Raw genomic sequence first — 27,905 nt, forward strand, 5'->3', positions numbered from 1 at the left:
GCAGGTCTGTGAGTCCAGCACCCGATCATGTGTTCATTCTTGCATGCCGAGATCTATATTGTTCTCCCTCGATTTCAGTTCCAGGCCCATAAATTTTAATTGATGATGGCTTTAGTCATGGACGGTGCTCTCAACTGCCTAAATTGACTCATCGAATTCCCCGCAGCATCACGTTTCGAGACTGATGCCGTATGCGTTGCATGGACCAAATGACAGAGAGATACAAACAAAAACTCTATCACGCCTCGCTGGACAACGTCTTCGTCCTTTGTCTGGGAGACTGCTCTCTGAATTATTTTGGAGTTAATAAACGAGTAACCGCTCCCTGACCAAGGTGATTACTTTAGAATTTGCTTAGATTAAATTCATTTCCACCACTAAAAGCTATTAACTTTAAACTTCGGTTCCCAATATCGATGCCCGACTTTGCCTTTTACAGATTCCCTCTCGCTTTTTAACTGCTCGGTTTTCGGAGCCTTCTCTAACTCCAACGCCAAAGTCTGGCGACAGGCAACTTTCGCTCGTACAGAAAGCTTTCGTCTCGACACCGTCGGCTGATTCACGAGAAAGTAAGAGTATCTATAATTCAGACATCAGAGGCTCATACTTCCCCTGTTGTACCACAATCCAGCAGCATGGGAGGAGCTCTCTCCATTTCCTTCCTCTTAATTCTCTCGCTTCTACTCTTCCTCCTCGCTCGGCCCTCTCAAGCCATGAATGCCGTTGTCATGGACGGCGTCGCCGAGTGGAAAGGCCTCACGGTTCGAGTTGGAGACTCTCTTGGTGAGTGCACGACCGTCATTGTTGAGCAATGCGCATCCCATTCTTCCTTTATTTCTCCGCGACTAATTTCACAGCTCCTCTCTGCTTCTTACCCCACTCTAGTGTTCAGGCACAAACACCATCTCCAAAATCTTTACCTCTTCCACAATAGAAGGGCGTTCGATCGCTGCAGCTTCTCCCAGGCTGCCCTCATCTACGACGGCAGCAACTCCACCCGTTTCACGGTACTCTCTTCTACTCTACTGTTAATACTCAACTCATATTACCTACTCATGTCATGTCCTCTCTCACACACACGCGCACAGTGGCATGCTGCCCGCCCAGGCTATTACTACTTCTCCCCTAGGGACAGCTCTGGAAGGAGATGTGAGAAGGGCGAGAAGCTCCTCGTGAGGGTGATAACCCCTGACCTCGCCCCCAGCTTCCCTCCAACAGTCGTCGCCCCGTTCCCCATTGCCCTGCCGCCCACCGCGGGCGGGGATTTGCCCTCCCACGGTTGGCCCATTAGCTCCCCGAGTTCTACCCCCACGCCCGCGCCGGAGGCGGCTGCTCCTTCTTTTTCCGGCCCATTGGAGCCGAGCAACGGTCACGCCCCCGCGAACGCTCCATTGCCGGACTCCGGCGGTGGGATTCCGTTCATCAGTAGCAATCCGGCGGTTCCTCTTCCCAGCGACGAGACGGATTCGGCTACCATTCTCCCTCTGCCCTCCCCTGGGAATGCGAACCAGGTGCGTTGTCTTCCTTCACCTTCCATCAACTTATTTTCCCCCCCTCCTCTCCGAAAAATGATGATTGAGAAAATGAGTAGTCCTTTTACTCTTTTTTTATTTCTTTCGCCATCTTTTTTTGTGTGCGTGCGTGCGTGTGCGTGCGTGTTTTTATTTTAATTGGCTGCAGGTGGTGGGACAGGGGTCTCTTCTCCGAGCTGGGACATCCTGGCTGATGGTGGTGATGATGGTCTTCTTTGGGCTCGCGGCAGAGCGCTATTTCCCTTTGGGGACTTGCTTTTAAACTGCTGAGTGCTGACAGCCAAACTACTCTGTACAAATACTAGAACAACCTTCGTGGAGATGTTAATTTGCAGCTGTTGCTCGCTTTTGTTCTAATTTTCAAGTTTAAGATCTTGTTTAAGGAAGATCAAACATTTGATCATAATAGAAAACTGTCATGTGGATCAGCTGGGTGTCTTATTTTTCTGATACACATGAGGTCCATCAGGATGGCCTAGTTCATAACTCATATTTTTTTCAGAATATCTGTGACTTTTAGAATTTCCTGCACTCTAAATTTTGAGGATTTAATTCTTCAGGACCTTGGCTAATGTTGAAATAGCATCCTAATTGGTTGCAGCGATGCAATCAGGCCACCCTTATTTCTGAAAAAGACTTGTTTCTTTATCTAAAAAGATAAGCTTGGACTCTGATTCAGGACCAATTCGATCATTTATGAGGTGTTGGAAATCTTGTTCCTTGAGTAGAACCTTCTCTAGATTTCCCTATCCAATTGTGCAGTTGGCATGCATGAAGCTTCCCTTTCATAATTAAGCATGCTTTCATTCTCGCAGTTGAAACTTCGCAGCTCACCCCTCTTCAAAACATATGAAGGGGAAGGCTTCGAGGACCACGCACTTAGAAATGTTGATGAGTCAGTTTCATGGATTTTTATCCTTTCTTATAGATCCTCCCTCTAACTACCTTTCTTATAGAAATGATCAAAAGCTTGTCCCAAAAAAAAAAAAAAACTTGGGAAAAGGTTTTCCCACTTTCTCTGATTGCAGTATTGTTTCAAATGGAAAGGGTTTAAAGTCATTATATATGCGACCGCTGCCCAGGTTAAAGCAGGAATGGGGGTCAGAGGGTTAACTTCCCTGGTTTTCTTGATCTATCCATTGCCTTTCCTGCATACTTCTTAGATTCTCAATTTTTTCTATAAGATAAACTAGTTCTTGCACTTCACCATTGCTTGATTTTGCATCAGTTTTATTTACAAACTTGAGGAACCATTGTAATGACTTACCACCATCCATGCACCAATCAACTACAGCATCCTGTACCAAAAGTGTGCGATTGAACTGGACTTCACATGAAGAGGACCAATTACCTTCCTCAGGTTCAACCACACTTCATGCTTAGTTTCTAGTCTATTGAATAATGAACTTTCAATTGAGGAGTGGTCAGATTCTTGCATGGTCTCAACAAGATAAAGTAAAAGAAAAGGAGAAAGCAAAAGATTTCTTTTGTGGAAAGAGAGAGAGAGAGAGAAATTGCCTTGTGATTGGTTTGAAAAAAAAAATTAAGGGAACAGGAAAGCATGCAGATTTAGCGCCCTTAAGAGAAAAGCAAAAGTAGATAGAAAAGAGTACGGTGTCCAAGAGTTACTTCAGAAAAGTTGGCTTCGACACGAGAAAAGGTGGGACTTCTTGAAATCATCTTCAAAAATTATACCTTGCCAAAAGCCATAAAATTAAAATATAGCCTCATCATCCAAATTAGCTATTTGGAAACATCAATAATATTTCAGTCGTTTTAAAAAATTGCGAATAACACTATTTAGAATTTGGTCTTCTTATGAGAGAGATGAAGGAGAAGGAGGAGGCCAACGAAGAGGGAGCGAGAGAGTTAATATCCTGCGGTCCCTAAAAAATTAAGCAAATTACTTGCCATCTACATCATTAAGAGCAAGACTATGAAAACTATTTTGATCTATACATTCATCAAATAGACTGGAATCGAGATGCTCAAGTTCTCCGGAGGCACCCAATCTCTGAAAGGATCTAAGTATATTGCAACTTTTGTTTTGTATAATTATTATATCTTACTGTACTATACGCCATACAGTACAATCCAGAAAAGGTATATGTGTATGCCTATGAGTTATTGTCCATTTATTTTCCCTACCAACCAGCACTTGATGCGCACCGTCCTTTAAAAAAGGTTATAGTCTATGTGTCCAATTTAGAGCCACTAGATTGTACAAGATAATAAAATGAATTTATATGAGCTCCAAAAGTAAATTGTTTTTTGAGTAAAGCATCTTGCAAGCACTAGATCAGGCCTAAAAGCAAATTGAATTGATTCAAGTCATGTATTTATGTCTAATACATATTAGATTTTAGATGCTAGTTTATTAAGTATAGCATTTATTTAATATGTGTGTATACATATGGGTATAAATACCAAAAATACAATAATCTTGCTCCATGCATTAAAATCTGTTAAAAGTGACACAATTTAGTGATCTTTGTTCGATAATTTTATATGGCATCTGGCCAAAAAACCTACTTGTACATAATAGTGCAAGGATAACTACTCATCCTAGCAATAGAAATTTTATTTTTATTAGTTACCACATACATTAATTAGGGTGTTTATTCTCGTGCTAAACAATGATTCTACATATATTCACTCCTAAATCTACATAAATCACCGAGCATAGAATAACTATTCATGCATAGAAAAACTAGCACACGTACTTATCCTATCTCTATTCACCAACTAATTGTTTGATTATATGTCAATCACCTGAAAAAACAAAAAAGGATATTGTTACACCTGCAAATAATACAGTATTATACCCTTATTTTTCCCATGCCTGGATTTACATTGCTCTCTACATTTTTAGCACGACTTCAAATCATGTGCTACATGTTATGATATAATATTTTATTAGAAATTATAATTAACCAAAATAATATTTTTAGAAAAATAGATAAAGTCCGGCAAAATAAATTTTTATCAAAAAATGTAATTATTATTGAACATGGATATAGATGGAAGTTCATTATTGCTTCCAAATAATATGATCATGGGGATATGTAGACCGTCATCATGTCTAGCTCTAGTATGATAGATTTAGAAATAGTGGTTTTTAAATTTGTTCATTGTATCTAAATGACCATCGCCTGATCTGTGTCACTAAAATATTAAAAATACCAGTCGTTAATATGTATCCGCTTTACTACTACCTGAAGTCTAAAGCCTAAGCATCCATTCATTGAGAAAACCAAATAGACGGTCAAGATTCGAATCATCACGGGTACAGTGATTTCACGGGAACCTTCTTTGGACGGTTGGGGATTCAGCAATCAATGCTCCCACCGAAGAAACAAACAAGCGAACTTTTAGAAACAAAAGAGATGCAAAAAAAAAAAAGAAGATCCCCCCTGGCCCTCTCCGTCCGAAAGAATCTCTCACGGCAAGAAGAGAAACCACCCCGGCTTCGCCGTCTCTTCCCCCGATCACGGCCAAAACCCTAGTTTCTCTGCTGGAGAAGAGGAGATAGAAACCCCATAACGGCCTTGTAATCCCGATCTCCGCTTCGAACCATTGGAATCCATCGATTAAGGGCAGGATCTGGTCCATTTATCGGCGGGAATCGTCGTTCCGTTCCTCTTTCGGGCCGGGACTTAAGGACGCCGGAGAGGAAATGGCGGCGTTCTGAGACGGATTGGATCCAAGTTTCTTGAAAAAATTTAGGCGTAGGGATGCGAATCTCGAGGAGGACTTGGGGCGCTGATCACACATGTTTCGGCAGATGCGATGCCTCATCGGCCTGAATTCAAAAAGCCCACCGCCGAAGAGACTGCTTAATGCAAGACCTCCGACGTCGCAGCGGAGGGCTGTACGATTCAAGCCTCCAGATATGTTGGAGACCGTCCATGAGATCGCTATTTATATCCATCGCTTCCACAATCTTGATCTCTTTCAACAAGGGTATTGAAATCTTTTCTAATTTTTAGAAACGTGAAGTTTTATTTGCTTGTAATTTTAAAGTCAAGATCTTCTAAACGTCCAGCCTTTATCAAAAAATTTCCCTTTGTTGATTACAAAGTTATGCAAAAATTGATCTTTTCGGATGTTCGAATCACTATTCTTGACGCATATCTGTTTGAATTGCAGATGGTATCAGATAAAGATAAGTGTAAGATGGGAGGACACTAACCAGGTATCTTGTGGTACTCCGGCGAGAGTTATTCAGTATGAAGGTACTTATTTTGAATTGGTGAAGATAAATTGTAATATAGTGTGAAATTAGCTGATCATGGGTAAGGATTTTGTTACCATACGTATCATGATGCCATTTTTAGATTTGAAGACTACAACGAAAAAAAAAAAATGTTTTAGATGCAAGGGATGTTTTTGGATCCCCATTTGCTAAGTCGAAATTGGAAGAGGTATTTACTGTGATCTCCATTGAATGTTTCAATATTGATGCATAAATATCATGGAGATATGGTTCAAGTTTTATTACAGAAGGAAGAAATCAGCTGCATGCTTGATATCTCTGCTTATTGCTGCATTTGCTAAAACCATCTGAAAATGATACAACCTGCTATCCATCCTCTACTTGCAGAATATTTGGATAGGAACGAGAAAGGCATCATGATTTCTTTCTTTTGGTTTAACTGTTGCCAAGTGTTTTGAAAATCTTTTTAATCTGCTGTTTGCTTTACAGTTTGAATATAAATTTTTTATATTTTAACCCATGTAGTTTTGAGAGCAAATGCGTATTCTTCTTGTTTGTTTTCTTACCTTCTCACCCACGCTCTCTCTCTCTCTCTCTCTCTCTCTCTCTCTCTCTCTCTCTCTCTCTCTCTCTCTCTCTGACTCCTTAAATTATGAGACTGATTTTATTTTTATCCAATTAGCATTATTAGCTAGTGGAGAGATAAAATTAAAAAAAAGAATAATTAGGCCTTCTCACCCATGCTCTCTCTCTCTCTCTCTCTCTCTCTCTGACTCCTTAAATTATGAGACTGATTTTATTTTTATCCAATTAACATTATTAGCTAGTGGAGAGATAAAATTAAAAAAAAGAATAATTAGGAAGGTTTGAATGAGGTCTAGAAATTCCACCCAACACTCTTTTGTCTGCACTGATCTTTTACTATCTTGTACTTTTCTCCATAATTTGAACTTTAGCTAATAGGAAATGACATGCTAGGTGGGTTGTGCAGCTCCTGGTGTAGCCCCAGATGATATCTTTGGTGTTTGGAGGATAGATGATGCTGATCACAGTTTCTCTACGCAACCCTTCCGAGTCAAATATGCTAGACAGGATGTTCTTCTGTCTGTTATGGTCTCTTTTAATTTAACTACAGGCAAAGATGAGGTTGGCATGGTTTTTCTTCTTCTCCTTGGAGTTTATGTTAATTTTCTTGGTTAACAATGCTCCATGCATTTTGATTTCCAGAGCCCATTGACTTCTGCAGTAATACTAAAGTTTGAGCTCATGTATGCTCCAATATTAGAAAATGGGTGAGTGGAAAAGCTTAATCATGCTTTTTTGGTTTTCTCGAATAGTATCTCTGTCTTTCTTTCTATCTTCTATGTACGATTAATTATACATGCAATCACAGTGCAATTATGTCTGAATCCTTTCTGGTTCATGTCACAGTCCTGAGATGCAGGCTTCTTTTGATGCAGTTTCAGCTGCATGCCATGAATTCAGGATTCCTCCCAAAGCACTTCTGGGTTTGCATTCATATTGTCCTGTTCATTTTGATGCTTTCCATGCAGTGCTTGTTGACCTCAGCATACATGTTGTTTTTCTGAAAGCGGGTACTTACACCCGTGCCCAGAAGGTATCCAGGTTTGTGATGGTTTCAGTTTTTAAGGTGGATTTTCTACCTGCTAGAACATATTTTATGTATACTTATTATTTTCATTGTCTTGTTGAACTTGAACATATCAGTACATCTCACATGGTGTTAAATCATGCTGATGAACATCATGAAGAAACCAATCAAGTACGTAACCATATCAAGTTCTTATTCTTCTATGTGTTGCATGATGATTTATACATGGAATTGACATGCATCATAACATCATTATTATACATCATACATGTATAGAAAATAATGTAACTCGAGCGCGTGTCGATCAAATTATGGGCTGTTAGTTAATAATCAGATCAAATCCTACCTTTTGATGTGGAATTTTATGCTCACTCAAGTTTCAGTTTTGTTGGAGCTATTTTCTCAAATATGATCATCATAGTTTACTCAAAAGTGGGATTTGGGCTGCTGTTAGCATGGTCTGAATCAGTCATGCACTGTTTCATGAATTTACCTAGTACAAATTAAAATTTGGTGTTTAGGACCACTTTCTTTCCCTCTTTGTAATCTCTTAGACAATGCCTTAACAAGAATTGGTGTCTTTTATATATCTACTTTTGTCAGAAAGTGGGACTGGAAATTCATGTGTTGATTGATTTTGTTTGCTTTTTTGTGGGGATTTGTGAAGGAGAAATAAATCAATATTTTTATTTTAAGGAAAATGGCAGGATAACATTTGTGTTGGGACATCAAAATAAGTTTTTTTTAATAATTTATATAATAAGAGCAGGATTCTTTGGGATCTTAAGGTATGCCTGATTTTTTTTTTTTTAATTCAAGATTTTTCTGGTATCTATGTATACATTATCCCTGTTCTTTTCCTCTTTCTTGTTTCTTTTCACTTCCTAATAGTTTTAAGAAATGTGTATATCAGAGTTGACCCGAAGCTCACTATTTACTCACCTCAGTATAGGGTAAAAGCTTAAGAAATTTTTTTATAGGTAGGGTAGCGATTTTGAATCAGGATCTACCTATCCACCCGAATCCACCCCAAATTAGTGGATTTGGGTGGGGAATTTCTATTGGTTGGATATGGGTTAGTCAAGACTAACCAAACGTGAGACTGACCTGATTAGAAATGAATCAGGTAGGGTTCCAATCATCGACTTGGTGGGTCATATGGATTGAATAGACCTTTAGTATCCTACCAAAATTCTTCGGGTAGTGGTAATTGTGCAATGGGCTATGGCTTAGCCTAGGATTCTTTTAGATGATAGAAGGCTGCATAATTAAGGGTTAAGAGAATAAAAAACTCCAGGGAAAAGTGGAGACAACAATATGTTTAAAAATTACCATGTTTTTTTTTCCCACTTTAATTTGCTCTCCTTGCCTTTTACCTTTATTTGAATGCCAATCCTAAGTCCCTTTAATTTTGAACATATTTTATTTTCATTTACTATTGTAATAATGGAGATTAAAGTGTAAATTATGTTTTATAACCATGTTTTTAGAGCACAAATATCTGGTTGTCAACTCTTATGTAAGAATTTCTACATGCTCTCTATAACAGTAATACAATACAATACTCTTTCTAGTGCTTTGAGATCAGTTCAAGTCTTCTTATTGAAAGCTAATCAGTAATATTTTTTCTCAGCATGTTCACTGTAAAAGCTAAACTTTAATATGTTATGCTCAGATATTGGGTCAAGGGTGGATCTCGAGTGCAATTGAACTTATCAAGCTATTACTAGCTTCCCGTGAATATCTTCTTGAAGAACTCCAAAAGATCAGCAAAGCTATTGATGAAACAATTGATGATTTAAATAATGCCGACTTGAATCTTGGTAGACTTGAATCAGTTAGCTCTTCAAGAACAGATTCTTCTACTGCCAGTTTGGACATTTCTGGAATGAATATGGGTGTGGGGCAATTGGTTGGCATTCTATACAATATTCTGGAGGTATCCTCTTTTTGTAATATTATGTTCTCCATTCCATTACTTCCATGCAGAATTTTCTGGTGTTTCTTATTTTTTGCTACAAAATATCTGTATTGCGAACTTGCTGGTTAAGTGTTACTTCTCTTTGTGCTTATGCAGAAATCAAATGGTGTGGTTGAGTTTGGGAATGATGTCATGCTCTACACTCTATCCCAGGAAGAGCTGTTGGATGTATTTTTCACTGTGGGCAACCAACTTTCATTTATATGGAATGCATTTTTGAAGTTTCATAGGTGCAGTACATTCTCTCAGTGACTGTTACTTAGTCCTCCTTTTGTCATATTGGAGAGTTTTGTACGGCTTTTGTTTAAACAGAAGTTATTCTTTGTTCAGAATGAATTTTCTGGAAATTTTATTTTAAATTTATTTGAACATCCATTTTTTACCTACAGTGCGAAACAATGACTATCAGAGTTCCAATTTATATTTCATTGCATAATTTTGTATCTGAATTCATGATTAGAACAACTTGGCTGCTGTGCCTATGAAAAAAGATGTTTACATATATTCTACTGCGAGATCATGTTATTTTCTAATGAGAGTGATGTTATTTTCTAATGAGAGTGATGTCATTTTGTTGTGGATGTCAAATAAACATGTTTGATCTACAGTTCCTTTTCCACATGCCTCCTTTAGGAGGCATTATCTGTCTAAAATTTGGAAGTTTTTGCTCGGCCTTAGCGACTCCTGGACCATTGAATCATCCCATACTATTTCAGCTTCAAGTTTAATACAGCTAATTTATTATGATGATATACATATTGCCACTGGAACCAGCACTTGAGTCATGTCACTTTCACAACAATCACTGTCTGATTTTCAGTTTCACACACAAGACTCCTAATTCCTAACTATGCACTGGACTTGCTACAGGCTGCTACATATTGCGTCATTGAAACAATATGCTTTCTTGAATGAGATGACACCATGAAAACTTATCTCAGATATACTGTACACACATGAGCATGTGCACCCACACGCACCACCTGCCTAGCTACCCACAAGCGCTGCACTGGAATTTAGATGTCATATTCGTTGTCAAGTACGCCTAAGACAAACTATCTCCATTTTGCAAATCCAGAATTTTACAGATGGAGATCTTGATTCATCATTTTTCATATGGAGTATAGATATTATGGTCAGCTTTGTTTATATGACATTTTGATTTGGTGGAAGCACATGTCCACGTTCCATTGTTTGACATCTTCATTTGATCTGTATTGATGTTAGTACAGGGATGCTTAAGCCTTTTTGTGCAAGTTAATTAGCTCAACTTTGTTATCAAGGAGTTTAGATTGGTTAGAGAAATACCATAACAATCATCTAGGTTTAGTAATTGAATGGGCATATTTAGGTTTGCTGAATGCTTTGTCAAGTAACTTTATTAAAGCAGTTTTACTTGAGGTTATCATGGTGATGTGTCATGATGGTGTGAATGATGATGTTGATCACGATGTGTCCCCATTTGAGCATTCTTAAACCTATTTATGTTTGTTTTATAAGTATTATAGTCACTTTCCCCCTTATTTTACATATGAAGAGCCAGAGTTTGATTTAAATTCTAGTCTTTGTCCAATGTCCATATCCATTCGCCATTTAGATGTCTTAATGCTAAATCCTTTTCTGGATATGACAAATGCTCTGGATTCATGTCATACGGACATGTCTCATGGAGTTGGTCTTGGGCACTTTTATGACTAATTCTCCTCATATAATAATGGATTTCAGGATACTGTTACACTTGCACTCATATGTATGGTTGTTTTGCACATAAATGCAGTGAGTAGCATATACACTTAATTACATGTCATGCTGCATGCTATGGCGAGACAAACTTATACAACATCATAACAAGTGAAAGAAACTTTTAGTCTTTAATGTTACACTCTTGTTTTTAGGATTCTTGGTCATTGAGAAGGATTTAAGCGCTAATTTTTGCCTGAAATTAATATTTTAAGCTGATAAGAGCAAACAATAGAGCCTGGATATTGCTTTAAGATTTTAAGCTGCTTCTCAGTACACTTGTGAGACTAGGAAGCTTTAATTGCTTGATTTTCACTTAATACATTTCTACTCTTGCCCAAGATGTCTGTCAATCTATTTTGTCTTGAATTGCTTAAGTTGCATGTTGACTCAAAATTTTTAGATGCATCCATGCATATTGCATATGACATCACTAAATAGATCTTACTGAGTTTGGCTTTTAAATTGAAACAGCTCTTATAATAGAAATTGCTCTGTTCCACTTCAGGATAAACAGGATTAGGATAATTGAGCATCTATATGATGCTTGGGCTTCTGATCGAAAAGCAGAATGGTCTATTTGGATGGTTCATTCGAAGATTGAAATTCCTCACCGCTATTTGAGAAGTGGAGTGAATGATTCTTCTCACCATAATGGACTTGGAAAAGTTGGAACTCCACGAAAATCCAGTGAGGATGTAACTATGTCCCTGACCCCAAAACTTTCCTATCATTTTCCTGACATTAAATATTAAACTTATTTTCTGTATTTTCAAACTTCATAGAATTTCTTGTCAAATATTATGTGCAAGGTCATTTAACATTGATTAGTTTGGTTATTTGTGTTTGCAGCCTGCACAGAGTTCAATTATGCGAGCTGAACTGCATAGAAAAAGTATTGGACAAATGAAGGTGAGATATTTTTAAGGTTGGAAATGTTTTTAGCGGTCGAATATTTGATGTTTTCAGGGGATTCTAAAAATTGTAAGCTCTCTGCAGATTAACAATCGGTCTGTTCAAGACATGCAAATCTTTGGTGATCCTTCTCATGTTCCTGTCATTCTTGTAGAGCAACAGATCATGAATGTTCCACTTCATGGATCTGCTGACAATTCACTCTTGCACTCTCTGGATCGTAATGTGACGGCTGCAATACCTACACGGATTGGAGAAAGGACAGCACCGAAACTTGGTTTTGGTGCCCAAAAAAACGGTCGCATACTAAAAGTTGTTGTCTTTGTGCATGGATTCCAGGCACGTGCTCCACCTTCAATGGCACTTTTTTATTTAATATGCTTCTCATGTTCTAGAGATTAGTGTGTTGCATAAAACCATGGAGTTATTTGATTGCTCCAGCATGACTTGCCCTATTTCTTTGACTTTGGATGACATTTCCAATTGATTATTGTTACCCTTACAATTATCTTGTCATCTGCATACATAGCATATAAAATAAAGTCCGAGTGACTCCTGTCCCCTGCCTGCATGTTCTTCCGCATGTCAGACATCTGATTAATTCACACATAGAGCTAAGCTAAAACGAGTTTGGAAAATCTGCATGCTTGGTCACAGCACTCCTTTTCTTCTTTTACAGCTTCCATTATCTAATTTCTTTTCAGTTGTCTAAAACTTGATGGCTTGGCCCTTTGGTTGCTACTTTACTGCTCTGTCTGACTTCTTTTATCCTAATTTTGTAGCTTGTTTTTTGAAGAATACTCGCATCTTTAATTCTGTTGTATTGATTTTCTTCATTTTTTCAGACATCTCCTTTTTTTTCGTTAAGAAAATGTCTTTAGTTACCAGTCATGGCACTCTGTTTTTATATCCTCCACAAATTAAAGACTTTTGCACATGACACACTTACAAATTCTTCTTTAAGAATCAATTGCATGATTAAATGTCCACCATCATGCCACACATACATAATATTGCTTTCCTTTGATGCCTTTTACCTGATATTATTCAAATTTTATTGCCTGATGTGAATCTGATTTGATTTACCAAATAAATTCGTGAATGAAGATTTCTCATATAATGTAAAAAATGGGGGGATCAGCATGCCGTTCGACCTTTAGTGAACCTGCTGCAAATAAATGTATTTTGTTGATACAGGACTATATCACAATTGGCTCTGAAAAACGTTTTTGTTGACGCACTTCCACATCTTTAATGATTCCTATATATTGTTTAATTGATTTCTTGTACTTGCTGCAGTTGTAGATAAAAGTTTAACCTTTATTGGTAGGGGAATTAGCATTCTAAATTTAAAGAATTTTTCAGTAATGGCAATCTGGTCAAGAAATTTGTTATTTTAAGTTCTGTTGAAGATCAGAAACTATCATACTCAATTTGTAGTCTTTTCCTTTTTCTTAAAATCTTTTTTTTTTAGGATGGGAGTTTGATAATTTTTACTGGAATGATCATGGACCCATGATTTTATTGGCAGGCTTGAAATTAACTTTTTTTTTTTGCAGTACATGTGTATGTTGACAAGTTTGAAGTTAATCTAACTGCTTGATATAAAGGATTATGCTATTTCTTCCTTATTAGTTGCACCTACTCCAAAACCTTTTAGTGGCGACAGCAATGAAAAAAGAAATCTGGTGAAGAAGATAAGTAGTAAATACTATTAAATTTGTTCCACTTATGCAACTATCACCACTTAAATATATATCAACTCTCTCCTTCTTACTATTATTTATTATTAATGTATAAATGACTCTGGTTAAAAGCTGTATTTTAATATCTCCTCGCTGACTGCTTTTAAAACTTGCACATAATGATTTTACAATCCAAAACATGTCATACAACATTTGACTACATTAGTATCTTTTTGATAATTTAGTCCAAGAATTCTTTTATGTGGTCAGAAAAGCTTGCTGAGATGCTACAGAGATGCCCCAAGTAGTTAGTCAACAAAAAAAACTTCAAAGTAATTTTTTTTTTTTTTGAATTTCGGAGTAAATCAAACATGCTACAAAAACAGAATGAACCATATGGTGAATCATATTCCATATCAATTCTGACCTTTGGATAATTCTTCACTATTTCAACATATCCTAACTAAGACATGCTAGCCTGCCGATCCAGTCTATCCATGATCAAGATTTTGTTATCATAAACAGATTTCTTCTATACCAAGATGAAAAGAAAGAAGAAGCCTTGTCCTTCCTACTTGAGATCTTTTTTACCATTGGTTCCCATCTAGTCAGCTTCTTGAAATGGAATATTTGTATAAATTCTGTTTAGTTATTGAATTTACTCTTATGCGGTCCTTCAGAAAGGATGATCTCTAAAATTTTTTAGCACGAAGTATGCAAGTTTTAGAGAAGTATTTTGAATGGCTTAGCTAAACAAAGAACTATAAGATCTATGCTCAGAACTCAGAATCATCTGCAGGGGAGTACAAAAGATGGTGCATATAATTCAGCCTTGATAAGATTTAATTGTGTGTGTTCATATTTTTATTGAACCCCAGTTTATTTCTATTTATGACCATGGTATCTGTGTATCTATTTATAGTGGTGGGTTAGTGAGAGAAGGCTTTCCATTTGTGAACATTAATATATCCACTGCATGTAGTGTGGCTAAGTTGACTCTTTTACTTAAATCTACATCAAAATAGGGACATCATCTGGATTTACGGCTTGTTCGGAATCAATGGCTTTTAATAGATCCTGGAGTCGAGTGTCTCATGTCGGAGACTAATGAAGAAAAGACATCTGGAGATTTCAGAGAAATGGGAAGCCGGTTGGCTGAAGAAGTGATTGCATTTATTAGAAGGAAAATGGATAAGCTTTCGAAGTATGGAGGCTGCAATGACATTAAGCTTAGCTTCGTCGGGCATTCCATTGGGAACATAATTATAAGAACTGCCTTAGCAGGTATTTGTTCATAACTTCTATGATATTCCTTCCACACACTATCCATATATCATTCTAATAGTTGTTTTTAAATTGACAGAGAGCATGATGGCGCCTTATCTAAAACACCTGCATACCTACATGTCAATATCTGGACCGCACTTGGGATATTGGTACAGCTCAAACTCTTTGTTCAATTCTGGGTTGTGGCTGCTGAAGAAACTCAAAGGAGCTCAGTGCATTCATCAGCTTACTTTCAGCGACAACCCAGATCTCCAAAATACCTTTTTTTACAAGCTCTGCAAGGTAATGCAACCAGATTGTTTATCAGAGGGTTGTGTTGGGATCTAGAGTATGGCACATGGTTGAACCAGTTTTTGTATAGTATTGTTTTCTGACTCACAAACTCTTTAGTGATATTGTTGAATCTACATTATATGAATACATAACTTAGAACTAATCCTTAAGTTTTATCTCTAGCAATGTTTATTTTCTTAAGCTGTCAAACCTTTAAACAGACAAATCATTTTCCTTCACGAGAGACTGTAAGTACTCTTCTGATGGTGCATTTTCTAGCTCATCATAATTATTCTAAACTCTAAAGATTGCTTGAACTATATTTCTCCTAAAAATTCTATTTTAGATAATTGCTTTCATTGCCCTTCACTACCACCATTTTAAAGGATCATTGTTTATGGCCTAATCTGCTTATTTTGTTATTTATAGATGGTGATTTATGTGGTCTGCTATTAGCTGGTTCAATTGTGACTGCTAGTGATTTAGTATATTATGTGCATTTGTTATTTTTTTCTTTTTTGGGGGCTCATGGCAGTGTTGTAAAAATCAGTGTTGCTTCATACTGCTTGCTGGTCGTATAGTATGACCATAGCAACACAAGGTACAATCAATAATGAGAGTCCAGAACAGAAAAGGTGTAAAAACCCGAGTAAGCTTACGTTGTGGTATAGGCTTGATTCAGGGTTGGTTCACTATTGAATCGGTTTTGAGGATCTACCATGTGCCAGTACCTAGAAGGTATGGTATGTATTGTCTGGTATGGGCTGGTACGACCAGTAATTGAGTCCTTTGCTCAAGGTAGTAGGAAAGGTATATATATGGACATGTTTGGCTACATCTGGCTGGATAGGTTGGGATTGGAGTGCAGGGTGGAAGGGAGAGGAGAGGGAGAGTGCATAGTTTCACGCTCCTCCTGAGGTCTTCTTTTTAATCCCATGAGGAGCAGGCTAGGTGAACCTATGTGTTCCCTCTCCCTCTCCCATTCCCTCCCTGCCACCTCGCATTCTTCTAGCTCATCCCATGGAATTTAGTCAAACAAGCCCTACGTTATGTGCATTGTTTTTCTTTTTTGGGGGCTCATAGCAATGTTGTAAAAATCAGTGTGGCTTCATACTGCTTGCTAATCGTATAGTATGACCATAGCAATGCAAGGTATGATCAATAATGAGAGTCCAGAACAGAAAAGGTGTAAAAACACCAATAAGCTTGATGCTGTGGTATAGGCTTGATTCAGGGTTGGTTCACTCATGAATCAGTTTTGAGCATCTGCCATGTGCCAGTACCTAGAAGGTATGGTATGTACTGTCTGATATGGGCTGGTACGACCAGTAATTGTGTTCTTTGCTCAGGGTAGTAGGAAAGGTACAATAGATGGACCTGTTTGGCTACATCTGGCAGGATAGGCTGGGATTGAAGTGTGCAGGGTGGAAGGGAGGGAGATGGAGAGGGAGAGTGCGGGGTTTCACGCTCCTCCTGAGGTTCACAACTATGCGTTCCCTCGCCCTCTCCCATTCCCTCCCTCCCTGCCACCCTGCATTCTTCCAGCCATCCCACAGAATTTAGCCAAACATGCCCTATGCTATGTGCATTTGTTTTTTTTCTTTTTGGGGGGCTCATGGCAGTGTTGTAAAAATCATTGTGGCTTCATACTGCTTGCTGGTCATATAGTATGACCATAGCAACACAAGGTACGATCAATAATGAGAGTTTAGAACAAAAAAGGTGTAAAGACACCATTAAACTTGATGTTGTGGTATAGGTTTGATTCAGTGTTGGTTCACTCATGAATCGGTTTTGAGGATCTGCCATGTGCTAGTACCTAGAAGGTATGGTATGTACTGTCCGGATGGGCTAGTACAAGCAGTAATCGAGTCTTTTGCTCAGGGTAGTAGGAAAGGTATAATATATGGACCTGTTTGGATACATCTGGCAGGATAGGCTGGGATTGGAGTGTGCGGGGTGGAAGGGAGGGAGAAGGAGAGGGAGAGTGCAGGGTTTCACGCTCCTCCTGAGGTCTTCTTTTTAATCCCACGAGGAGTAGGCTGGGTGAACAGAACCTATGCGTTCCCTCTCCCTGCCACCCCACATTCTTCCACCCCATTACACGGAATTTTGCCAAACAAGCCCTGTGTATTTTTCCCCTCAAAGGGTTGGATCCTTCCTCATTATTCCACTTGTTATGACTTATAAACTAGGGATTTTGATGCATTTAGGAGGAGGCTCTGCGGCAAGCCTATTGACCAATAAAAGAGCTGCACGAACTGATCATAGCTAATCTGCATCACCGAAAGGCTTAATGTTATCATTATTATTACTCTTGGGTGGAAAATTATTTAGTTCTCATGAAAAACTTTATTATATAACTATGACAGTGGGCAGTCATTCTGTTGAAATGGTAATACTATGTTGCCTAACTACCTCTCTGATATCAATCTCTAACCATTCATATCTCTGTTAAATTTCTCTCTTCCAATCCATTCCAACTGTTGATATGATTTGTATTTCCCCCTCCTTAAACATCCATTTGCACACCCTTGGATACTAGTTTATGTCTAAACAAGTTTGACCAAAGGATTACATATGTCTTGAGTACTGCTGATATATTATCAACATAATTTTTGCTCAAAAATTAAAAAATTTCTTTTTGTTTTTCCTTTTTCAGCAGAACACATTGGCAAATTTTAAGAACATCATCCTATTATCTTCCCCACAGGTATTACTTCTTCCTGCATTGATAAGAATGACTCTTCTTTCTCTTATAGTTTTAGTTTGTAGTGATAGAGATGGGATGATTATGTTGTTAACATACTCTTGAAGGCATGTCATCATGCATCCAAATATGATAAATCTGGAAATGTTCTCTTTTTATCACCTCTTTAATTTATTTCCTTTCCACATTGGGGACTCTTCACTTATTTTCCTAATTAAATATAAACAAATTTGGATCGGAACTAAATATTTTTTCAATTTCTTTTGAACTCCCTTATTAAATGTTTGGGAAAATTACAATTTGCCCCCCTTAAGTTTGGGCAATTCCCATACACACCCTCCGATCTTTAAAATTTTCAAAGTGGCCTTTCAAATTTTCAAATCAATCCAAAGTGGTCCTGCTGTTTATCTTCGTTAACAGAGAGGTGGCACGTGACATCACGAAAATGCTCTTAGTATCTTATTGTTTGAGGTGAAAGTCCTTAACCTTCTTCATGGAGCCTTGGAGGGAGGCTGCCTATGTGTGCCGCTCCTCCGCCACACCGCCGCCTATCATCACCACCGGCTTCTCCCACCGCTGCTGCCGCATTCTCCCTCTACCACCACCGGCTTTTTTTTCTACCACTGCCGGCTTCTCCCACCGCTGAATTTGCCAAACTTGCGTTACACATGATAGAAGGAGAAGAGGATGGTGGAGGAAAGGGAGGACGCCCAAGAAACACGAAATGGTCATTGTTGGCGGCATTGGAACAAGAGGAATAGAGATTAGAAAAGGGGAGGGGAAGGCAGTGACTATGAAAAATAGGTAGATAAATTGATTTTTAATTTTTACGAAAATTGAAAAAATGATATTCATTTGTAGCTTGTTTGGAATGTCGATAAATGCCTGGAAGGGAGGAAAGGAGCGGATGGTCTGAACAAAATGATAGAAATTGGGGGTAACAGAATGGACGTTCGAAGATGTCTGAAGAGGTTGAGGGCATTTTGGACATTTTAAATGGCGGGCTAACTGCATTGGCTGGTTGGTGAGTCAGAGAACCGCTTTTCATTGATTTGGAAACTAAAGGGTCACTTTGAAAATTTCTAAAGATGAGGGTTGTGTGTGAGAATCTCCCAAACTTGAGGAAGTTGAACTGTAATTTTCCCTAAATATTTTTAATCCGTTGTAAATAATCTAAATTAAAATGCATGTAATATTAAAAAATGCATATGATTGCTCAATCTGACATTAGCTTCTGTTGAAACTTAAGCATGTCTTTCACTTTTAAGACTGACTGCATTCTCTTATGTGTTCATAGTCTAATTTAAGATTTCTGCATTCTCTTTAATTTTCAAGGCTGTCTGCATTCTCTTACATGTTCATAGTCTAATTTAAAATTTCTGCTGCGGTTTGATAGTTACTTCTGTAGAAATGGCAACTAGATGTGCTAGATGCCTAGATATTATGATGTGCTAGAACAACACAAATAGATAAACTGGAAACTTCTGCTAGAGAAAATGTGTTGATTCATATGAATTTGATGCAGCTCTTAAGTATGCCTTCATTTCTACTCTATATTAGTTACCCTTTTTTGTCGCCTAATCATGTACATAAAATAATAGTACCTGTACATGTCTATGAAATTGCCAAATGATTCTTCTACCCGGCTGACTTGGCTTCTGCATGGATAACAACCTATATATTTTTTTTGGTTTATTCTACTGTAGAATGATTTCATAGGGGAAAAACAATCTCCTACAGCACAATTCTTTTCCCCTACCTTTACGGTCTAACCTAGTAAACTGTTGTCATCTAATTAAGAAACATCAAGCAACGTAAGAGTTACTAGGAATATAATTTGAGAACAGATATGATCTTGAAATAGGGTTCATATCAGTTTATCTTCTGGTAGCAACATATGCTATTTTTCAACATTATCTATTGGATGTTACTTCTATTGTGTCATTCATTTTTTGTGCTATAAATACAATTCTTTTAAGCCAAAAAAGTTTCCTGCTTTTCATTAGTAATATAAAATCATGTTATATCACATAGAGCCAGTTCACAAAATCTACTATTAAAAAGTCCAAACCCCACCTCCCCCACCCTATACTAATGCTTGGCACCAGACATTACAGTATCCAAGCAACCATGGAAGGGAAAAGAGTGGCGGATACATTAGTAGGGGGAAGCGAGCCTTTTGTTTAAGTGCTAATGCAGATACTTCTTTTAGATTGTTCCCTGTTCATGTCAGTAACCCATCTTCCACCGTAGATGATTGCCATCACAAGTACTTACTATGTACAAAAGCCAGTTCTTCTGTTTGTTTGCATTTTCTTTGTAAATGTGAAATAAGTCTTGCTTCATGTTCTTTTTTTCTATTTTCTTTTTTTAAATGTTATGACCTCTCAAACTTCTGATTTTTGCTGAAGAGCTGATTCTTGTATTGCCAAATTTCCTTAAAACTATTCTCTCAGTAGCAGCAAATACGGTGCAAGATTAGCACTACTTGTTGCTGTGTTTGACTTTTTCCCTTAATTTCTAAATATTATATATTTCGGTAAGCAATGCTTTACCATGAGTATAAAACATACTTTATGGCTTATTAGCACTTTTCCCCCACTAAATTGCCTTCTTTTGCCAGGATGGTTATGTTCCTTATCATTCAGCCAGAATTGAGCTGTGCCAAGCATCGTCTTGGGATCAATCAAAGAAGGCACAAGTCTTCATGGAAATGCTGAACAACTGCTTGGATCAGATTCGTGCTCCCTCATCTCAAATGCGTGTTTTTATGCGCTGCGATGTGAACTTTGACCAGTCTGCTCAGGGAAGAAACTTGAATACGATCATCGGCCGGGCAGCACACATCGAGTTTCTGGAGACCGACATATTTGCTAAGTTCCTAATGTGGTCCTATCCAGAACTCTTCCTCTGACCATCACCCAAGTTTTTGAGAGGTTGAATCTTCGCTCTATTGCCTGCAGCTGCTTTCCATATTAACATTAGGAGTAATCCATTTGCTGCTAAGAATGAGAAGTAACACATTCCTTAGCTATTTACTAGAAGGAACTGGGCGTAGCCTGATGCTGGAATTGAAGCATTCTCGGTGTATGTTGTAAATTATGCAGTTGGGAAGCTTTTGAACACAGAGATCGGTAATCATTTGTTAGCTTTAAGAAATGTAATTATGTATTTGTAAAGCTGCTGTTTATGTCTTTCCACCAGTATGTTCACATCAAAGGCTAGAGGTGAAGTCTAGGAAGGTCATATATGCTGCTGAGAGAAATGAACTGATGCTAGAATAAGCATTTCACATTTTTCCTGATACCCTTTGTTCATTTGTATTACATGTATTGCATCATAATGCTGGAAAGAGAATATCCTTCTATACATCTTGTTATCCATTTACTCTTCACTTTTGTGCTTTTGAATTTATTCGGATAGCTATTAAATGGGTACTGCTGCTGGTTTTATACATGACGTTGCCTTGTGACTGGATGATTTTTTTTTTTGTAACTAGCTTACAAAATACTGACGAGTACATCATTGCAGAATTGCTTTCACAGCGTCCGGCTGTCAGCGATAGCAGAGGCTGCTACTTTATAAAGCCAGCCATCTTGATGCTTTAAATAAGTTATGCATCTGATTTTAAAATTCTATCTTATTAGGCTGTTGACCCTTAGGCCGATCAATGAGTTTAGACCCTCTTTGCTGTTTATTATTATTATTATTATTATGATTGGGGTGGGGCTGGGGGTTGTTGATGAGTAAAAGTAGATAGAAATAGTTGCAGGTCGTTTTATTTACCCAGGATTCCCTAAGCCCGCAGGATCATACGCGAGCATTTATCCCTGGGATTTCTTCATAAAGCTGATCTGCGAGGAAGGCTCAGAATTTAGGAGACTTAACGGGCAGCCCTTGGTACAATTTTCTATTTACTGGGCACCAAGCACGAAGATCTATCTGGTGGCGGTATTGGGAGAGCCTCATCTCTAAGTATGGTTATACCGTGAAGGTAACGGGTGTTTAGAAAACAAGGTGCGCTTTTCAACATCACCGCCATCCAAGTGAATTGGCCGCTATGATCCACTCTAACTCTAAAATGCAGTACAGCAATCTCGGTGCGTGTGATAATTTACAAAAAAGAACATCCCCCCCTAATGTAGACTCGGGATGGATTCCATCCCACCGACCCACCCCCTACCACCGAGCAAATTGAGCCCAGTGCTTGCGGAATCGAGGGATAATTTATCCCCTAATTGAGACTGGGGATGGATTCCATCCCACCTCCTACCACCGAGCAAATTTAGCCCAGTGCTTGCGGAATCGAGGTACCACGTAAAGGGCTGAAAAAAAGAATCGACATCCTTCACAATCGAATCCCAAACACCGCCTTTACGTGGCAAGAGGTCGTATCATTCAAACTAAAATTCGGCAATGAACAGCTCATATATTAAACACCGATGGTTTTGAAGTCCTCTTGCATTCTGCAACCATCCCAATAGAACCAATCATGGTAGAACCAATCTATACATTCGCAGCAGATTAAATGCTAATTTGCTGCTGCCAAATTACCAATTACCTAACAAGAGCTGTTGATTTGAGTGAAAGAAGGCTTCAGGTTGCTCAGAAGACCAATAAACTTTTAAGTTATTCCTTGTTACATGGACTTTTTGCCATTCATTGATAAGGCTGGCATTCCCGGCCAACCAAGCAAAACCAAGCTGGTTGCTTGGTCACGAGAACAACTTCTGCTAGTAGAGTATTGAGCTAGGTGAAGGCTTGTTAAAAAACCCACATATTATTTTAGAGTGTCGAGTGGATACAGATGCATCTTTCATGGATGAGATATTGCAAATATAAACAAGTCCAAGCCGACAAACGCGAAGTATTACTGTTTCAAGCAGTTACTATTATCAATTCAGCCATTAAACTATTTCACACAGAAACTAGATGTGAAACTTTGAATGATGAGGCTACGAGCTGCTCGCTTTTTCTCAAAACCAAGAAAATTGATTAGCTTCACAAATAAATTCTCTCTCCATAACTACTATATATTTTCGAATTGGTGATGACCATATGCTGTCCAGAACATTTATTTCAGACTCCGACGTGCACTATAAATTTTTGGAACTATGCAATACTTACCATCAAGGATGGAAGTCACAAAGCAACAAGATGACTTCAGGTTTCACCTGAATCAGAGAATAGAATAGAAATCTTAGGCCAGAAGAGGGTAGAATTAATGACACATCATTTATAATACCAGGAAAATTTCATGATTGAATCCCTAACTAATAAGAATTAATAAGCAATACTTGAGAGATTGAAAAGATCATGATAACCAAGATAGTTGGGCCAAAACATGGAATCAGGTACATATAATTCCTCGTATGATATGCAAAATAAGAAAGATCTCTTGCTCCTAAATTCATCTTGGTTACTTTTCTGATTAATCAACCAGGTAAAATTCAGGAGACAGAACACTGTTAAACTCACTAATGTACTTTGATGAGATAAACTTATAAAATATGGATTCCATTGATCATAATAAGTAATATGAAATGATACATTATTCTCAATATGATTAACAAGCAAACTGACTAGAAGCAAAAGAAGACAGAGGAAACCGACTAGAAGCAAGCCATGGTCAACTAGAACAGTAAACAAGAATGTAATCTCATAATTTGGAGGTTTCCCGTTCTACTCTGTCGTTGGTTCCTACCCAAACCCCACTCCAAAATAAAAAGGTTTCTAAATCCGCTTCACCCTTCACGTTGTATTTGAGATGGACTGTTCCTGCAGAAGCAATTAGCACATTCTACAGATGCCTGAACCTTGGAATCTTAAAAAATGCTATGCTCAATTATCACTAATAAGCTCTGTCACAGTTTAATGTTCTGCTCCATATGAATCATATTAATCTACATTAAGTCTCAGTGGCAGTGAAAGTAGTTTGGTTGGGAAATCTCTGTATCGCTGTATTCCTAATACACATTATCAATTCCTCCCATGTGTGACAGAAAATTTAATCCTGTACTCTGACAAGTTTTATGAAAAAGAAGCAGGCATAAATTCTAATTGTCATTAAATTTTAATTCTATGTACAGTAGGCTAAAACTATAAGAACAACCATAAAGTTATTTAAATTTCAAATCAACCTATCTAAATATGATCATTCTTCTCTGAAAAGTATTGCAAAATTTCTTATCTGAACAATGGGCCTTCATTAATTCCTTCAATACCATCAACTCCAATTTAAGGAACAACATCTAGCAAAGCTCAGCTTTCTTGAATCTCCTCTTACATCTTTGTTCCATGACATCTACGAGTGTGTTTACAGTTTACACACATGCTTACAATATTCAGCCATTCCTCTTAATAGCATTTGACAGTTTTTTGCGAAGTTTGACTTGTTTCATTATCTATAATAAAGAATTCACTAATAGATGCAATGCTTTTCTTCAATTTATTCATTATTCTCACCGACAAGATATGTAATTTGATCCCATAGATCCTTTAAAAGTTTTAGGTACTTCATCCCTTGTCAAGATTTTAACCTTATCAACACACGAATCTAAGAAATGGGTCGTCCAAGACCTTCACAATTTATAGGACTCCACACTGCTCCTGTAATCCTCCATAAACATTTCACAATCAAATCCTAAGTCCATCCTCCTACCACTTTAGCCTTAGTCCACTTCTTATGATTAGCTTGCCCATGTTGCATCATCTAATTGGGCATAACTCTTGACCCCAACTAAATATTCAACTAAAATATTTGGTAAACTGCTCCACAACTTCCACAATTTAATTTGATGCTTGAAATAAGAAAACATAAGAAATTTAAATAACACGAGCTGACTTATTGAAATGTAGCTTCTTTTTCCTCATTTCTTCTACTAGTTCATGTATTCAGATTACATGGTCTTCTAGCAAATCAGATCAAGTAAAATTGTTTTCCTATCCAGATAACCATTAGCAAGAAGGAGATGAAGATATTAACAATATCCTAGAGCGAAAATGTTCTGGTTTCTTAGAGAAAAGCAAACATTCAAGTTGAGAAATCTAGGGTTCTCTTCATGAAACTGTCACACACATCATTTGAATCTAGAGGTTTACTGAATTCACTGCCTAATTCATGTGCTATTTGGTGTATGAAAAGAAATGGTAACATTTGGAGGATAAGATCTGGAATTCTATTCAGATTCTCATCATTTTCTAGTTAACAATTGATGCTTAATATTTGTTTCTAAAAAAGCTTCACAAACTGCATTTATGAAAACGATGCATTTTTTAGACATTTTATTTCTTTTCCTACCATCTTGATACCACGAACAGGTTCTCCCCAGGTTTGCTTATGAATCAATTTAACTCAACCTCATCTAAATGGTTAACTTTTACAGGTAATAATATGTCCGCACAAACCATTGCCAACTCCCTTTGTTAGACTACATCTATCCAGGCTCATATGCTGTTCTTTTAAACCTAATGATTTTACAAACTGAAGAAAGCATTCATTTGGGATTGCATTTACAACCACAAATACAGTTTAGCATGAGACAGGAGCATGAATGGCCGAGAAAAATATTCTCACAAACATTAGAACTGCATTACTTTGTGATTAGATATGCACCCTATACAATGAAAATTAACCAGCACAAGCAGCACATTTCTTAATATTTTGGATTCAGGAGTAAACAGACCTGCCCATCTTTTAATCACTTTCCATTTAAACATTTTTATCACGTCAAACCTCCCTTCTCTGAATTAAAAATGAAATGCAAGATTCACAAAACAACTCACGCAATACAAAATTTCTTAAGGAAATGAAGTACAATTTTTTACAAGGTAAAAAAGCCGTCCTGCAATTGGCTATGTTCATGGAGGATCCAAGAACTCAGAAAATCAATGGAAGATTATATAGCAAAGACAGCAAAGCTAGACGTGGCATCATCGGTAACAGACATTTCAATCCCATCCTCCTTTTCTACAGAATGTATTTAAGGTAAATACACGAGCATTACCTGCTTAACTTATTTGGGTGCTGAGACATTTGATTCTTCTCTTCCATCACTTCTCCCTCGATCGCCTCCCTCTCTGCCTAGCAACTAAACACACCCCATGGAATTCAGAAACAATAATGGTGGCATCTTGATCACATTCTGAAGGAACCCCCAACTGGAGATTTCACTCAGGATTGTGAGACAAGCAATCAAGCCCCTCGGTTCGGTTGCATACAATCTTATGGAACACCTCTCTCACCTGGCGTTCCAGGGGGTCCAGCCCTCCCTTCATGGACTCGCAAACCTGGGCCAGCTCCTCCACGCTGTGCCGTATCCCTACCTCTTTCTCCTCCGTCACTGGAAACTGGATTGCATCCATTAATTCCATCAGGTGATGAGCGCACTTCTCCATCTGATGGATTTCCTGCAATAGACCGCTCGAATTCTTCCGGTCCTTTTTCTTGGACTCCTCGACGATCCGCTCGTGGAGCGACAGGATGGGGGCCGCCCACCGGTAGCTCCGGGGGATGGAGAAGTGGATACCAAGGCCACGGTCCTGGCAGGGGATCGCGGCAACAAGCACCCACATCACGAAGAGGAGCACCGAGCTCATGGTAAAGACACCGACTGCGAGCCCGCTAGTGGCCAGGACCTCGTGGCCGCGGGGGGCGGCGAGGTTGTTCCCGATGGCCTGGAGCTGGCGGGCAGCGGACCATGAACGGGAGACGCTCCAGGAGAGGGAGCGGAAGTGGCCGCCGGAGGAGCGGCGGTGGTGATGGTGGTCGCGGCTGGAGGAGCCGCTGCTGGAGGAGCCGCTGCTGCGGCCGAAGGAGCGGTTGCGGTGGGAGAGGACGGAGCCGGCGGCGTCCTTCTCATCGAGCATGAGGAGGGTGACGTCGGTGAGGGCCTTCCGGGCCCTTCGGAGCTGGCCCTCCCCGAGGGCCCCCCGCCGCTTATGCCGGGGGTCGGCAAGCGCGACGAGAACGATCTCCAAATGTTTCGACCACTGCCGGAGCTGATCGATTCCGTCGCAGATGGCGTTGCAGACGTCGAGCGCCTTGACGCCGCGCTCCAAGAAGTCGGCGATCATCCGGTCGAGCGGCGGCCGGCCGACAGCGGCGCGGTGGTTGAAAAGGACGATACGGAACTCCTCCTGGCACACGAGGAAGGTATCCAGGAGCTTCCGGACCCACGAGACGGATAGGAGTTCATCGCCGCCGGCGGAGGCGGCGAGGTCTTGGAAGAGGACGGCGACACGGCGCTGGAAGGCATCGAGCTCCTGGTCCAGGCTGGCGTAGTGGTGTTGGCCGGCGTCCATAGCGTGGACCTGATCCCGCCGTCTGCTCAAGATCGAACGGCCAATAAACGAGAACGGCGCCGACGATCCCTGGTATTCGATGGCGGGCATTGTCACATCCCAAGAGCCCTAGCTCTCTCTCAACACTCCCCCTCCCCCCCGGCGAACCACCAACGGAATCCTAAAAAATTCGCCGGAACCACGGCAATACCGAATAAGAAAACCCGGGAACACGATCGAAACCCTATGATCGGATCGAATTCGAGGAGGAAATGGAAGGAACCGTGGATGCGGATGGATCCAGAATCCCTAGGCAGAGCAGGGCTTTCATGAATCTCGGCCGACCGACTCTTCGAACAGCGAGATATTTATACCCCTTTTTAAGCAATTAATAAATAGTAAAAACAACTTCTAATTAAACAAGCTTTGATTAGACCGTGGGAATGACCGCGGTAGAGGAGAAAGAGCCGGGCGGACGCGGGCGAGACGCGATCGGGACGCGAGAGGGCACGTGGCTGAAGGAGGGAGCGGCCACCGCGGCGCACGCTTGCAGGTCTGGATGCCGGAGTCCCGGAGGCGGGGGGCCACACGTGTACGGGATAACCCGGGATGGGGAGGTGAAAGAGGACCGCGTCCGGGTCGCCGCTCGTGCGAGGAATGTTGTACGAGTTT

At 39.2% G+C, this 27,905-nt stretch overlaps 3 protein-coding genes across 7 annotated transcripts; 2 read left to right on the plus strand and 1 right to left on the minus strand.

Annotated features, from left to right (window-relative positions):
• The first annotated feature begins 495 nt into the window (after window positions 1-495).
• On the plus strand, window positions 496-2,036 carry LOC103703179 (early nodulin-20-like). 2 transcript variants are annotated; one of them, XM_008785949.4, is made up of 4 exons: window positions 496-783; window positions 886-1,007; window positions 1,089-1,511; window positions 1,693-2,036. In XM_008785949.4, the coding sequence occupies exons 1-4, from the start codon at window positions 636-638 to the stop codon at window positions 1,792-1,794; spliced, it is 795 nt and encodes a 264-aa protein (XP_008784171.2). In that variant the 5' UTR covers window positions 496-635; the 3' UTR covers window positions 1,795-2,036. The 2 variants fall into 2 exon arrangements, with proteins under 2 accessions (XP_008784171.2, XP_008784170.2); XM_008785948.4 differs by having other exon boundaries at window positions 502-783; window positions 1,681-2,033.
• Window positions 2,037-4,923: 2,887 nt separating this feature from the next.
• Window positions 4,924-21,365, plus strand: LOC103703178 (protein FAM135B-like). Of its 4 annotated transcripts, none has more exons than XM_008785944.3 (15): window positions 4,924-5,495; window positions 5,682-5,767; window positions 6,740-6,894; window positions 6,976-7,040; window positions 7,180-7,374; window positions 7,477-7,531; window positions 9,036-9,299; window positions 9,438-9,571; window positions 11,590-11,779; window positions 11,934-11,993; window positions 12,081-12,335; window positions 14,707-14,965; window positions 15,045-15,250; window positions 17,907-17,954; window positions 20,575-21,365. In XM_008785944.3, the coding sequence occupies exons 1-15, from the start codon at window positions 5,305-5,307 to the stop codon at window positions 20,863-20,865; spliced, it is 2,454 nt and encodes an 817-aa protein (XP_008784166.2). In that variant the 5' UTR covers window positions 4,924-5,304; the 3' UTR covers window positions 20,866-21,365. The 4 variants fall into 4 exon arrangements, with proteins under 4 accessions (XP_008784166.2, XP_008784169.2, XP_008784165.2 ...); XM_008785947.4 differs by having other exon boundaries at window positions 4,925-5,495; window positions 6,727-6,894; window positions 17,904-17,954; XM_008785943.3 differs by having other exon boundaries at window positions 4,925-5,495; window positions 17,904-17,954.
• Window positions 21,366-22,946: 1,581 nt separating this feature from the next.
• On the minus strand, window positions 22,947-27,634 carry LOC103703177. The gene is made up of 2 exons (XM_008785942.4): window positions 25,958-27,634; window positions 22,947-23,125 (listed from the first exon to the last, which is right to left on the minus strand). Exon 1 carries the CDS (start codon window positions 27,342-27,344, stop codon window positions 26,121-26,123), a length of 1,224 nt encoding a protein of 407 aa, XP_008784164.1. The 5' UTR covers window positions 27,345-27,634; the 3' UTR covers window positions 22,947-23,125; window positions 25,958-26,120.
• Window positions 27,635-27,905: the final 271 nt, after the last annotated feature.

This window comes from Phoenix dactylifera, chromosome 10, assembly GCF_009389715.1.
Source record: "Phoenix dactylifera cultivar Barhee BC4 chromosome 10, palm_55x_up_171113_PBpolish2nd_filt_p, whole genome shotgun sequence".
NCBI lineage: Eukaryota > Viridiplantae > Streptophyta > Magnoliopsida > Arecales > Arecaceae > Phoenix > Phoenix dactylifera.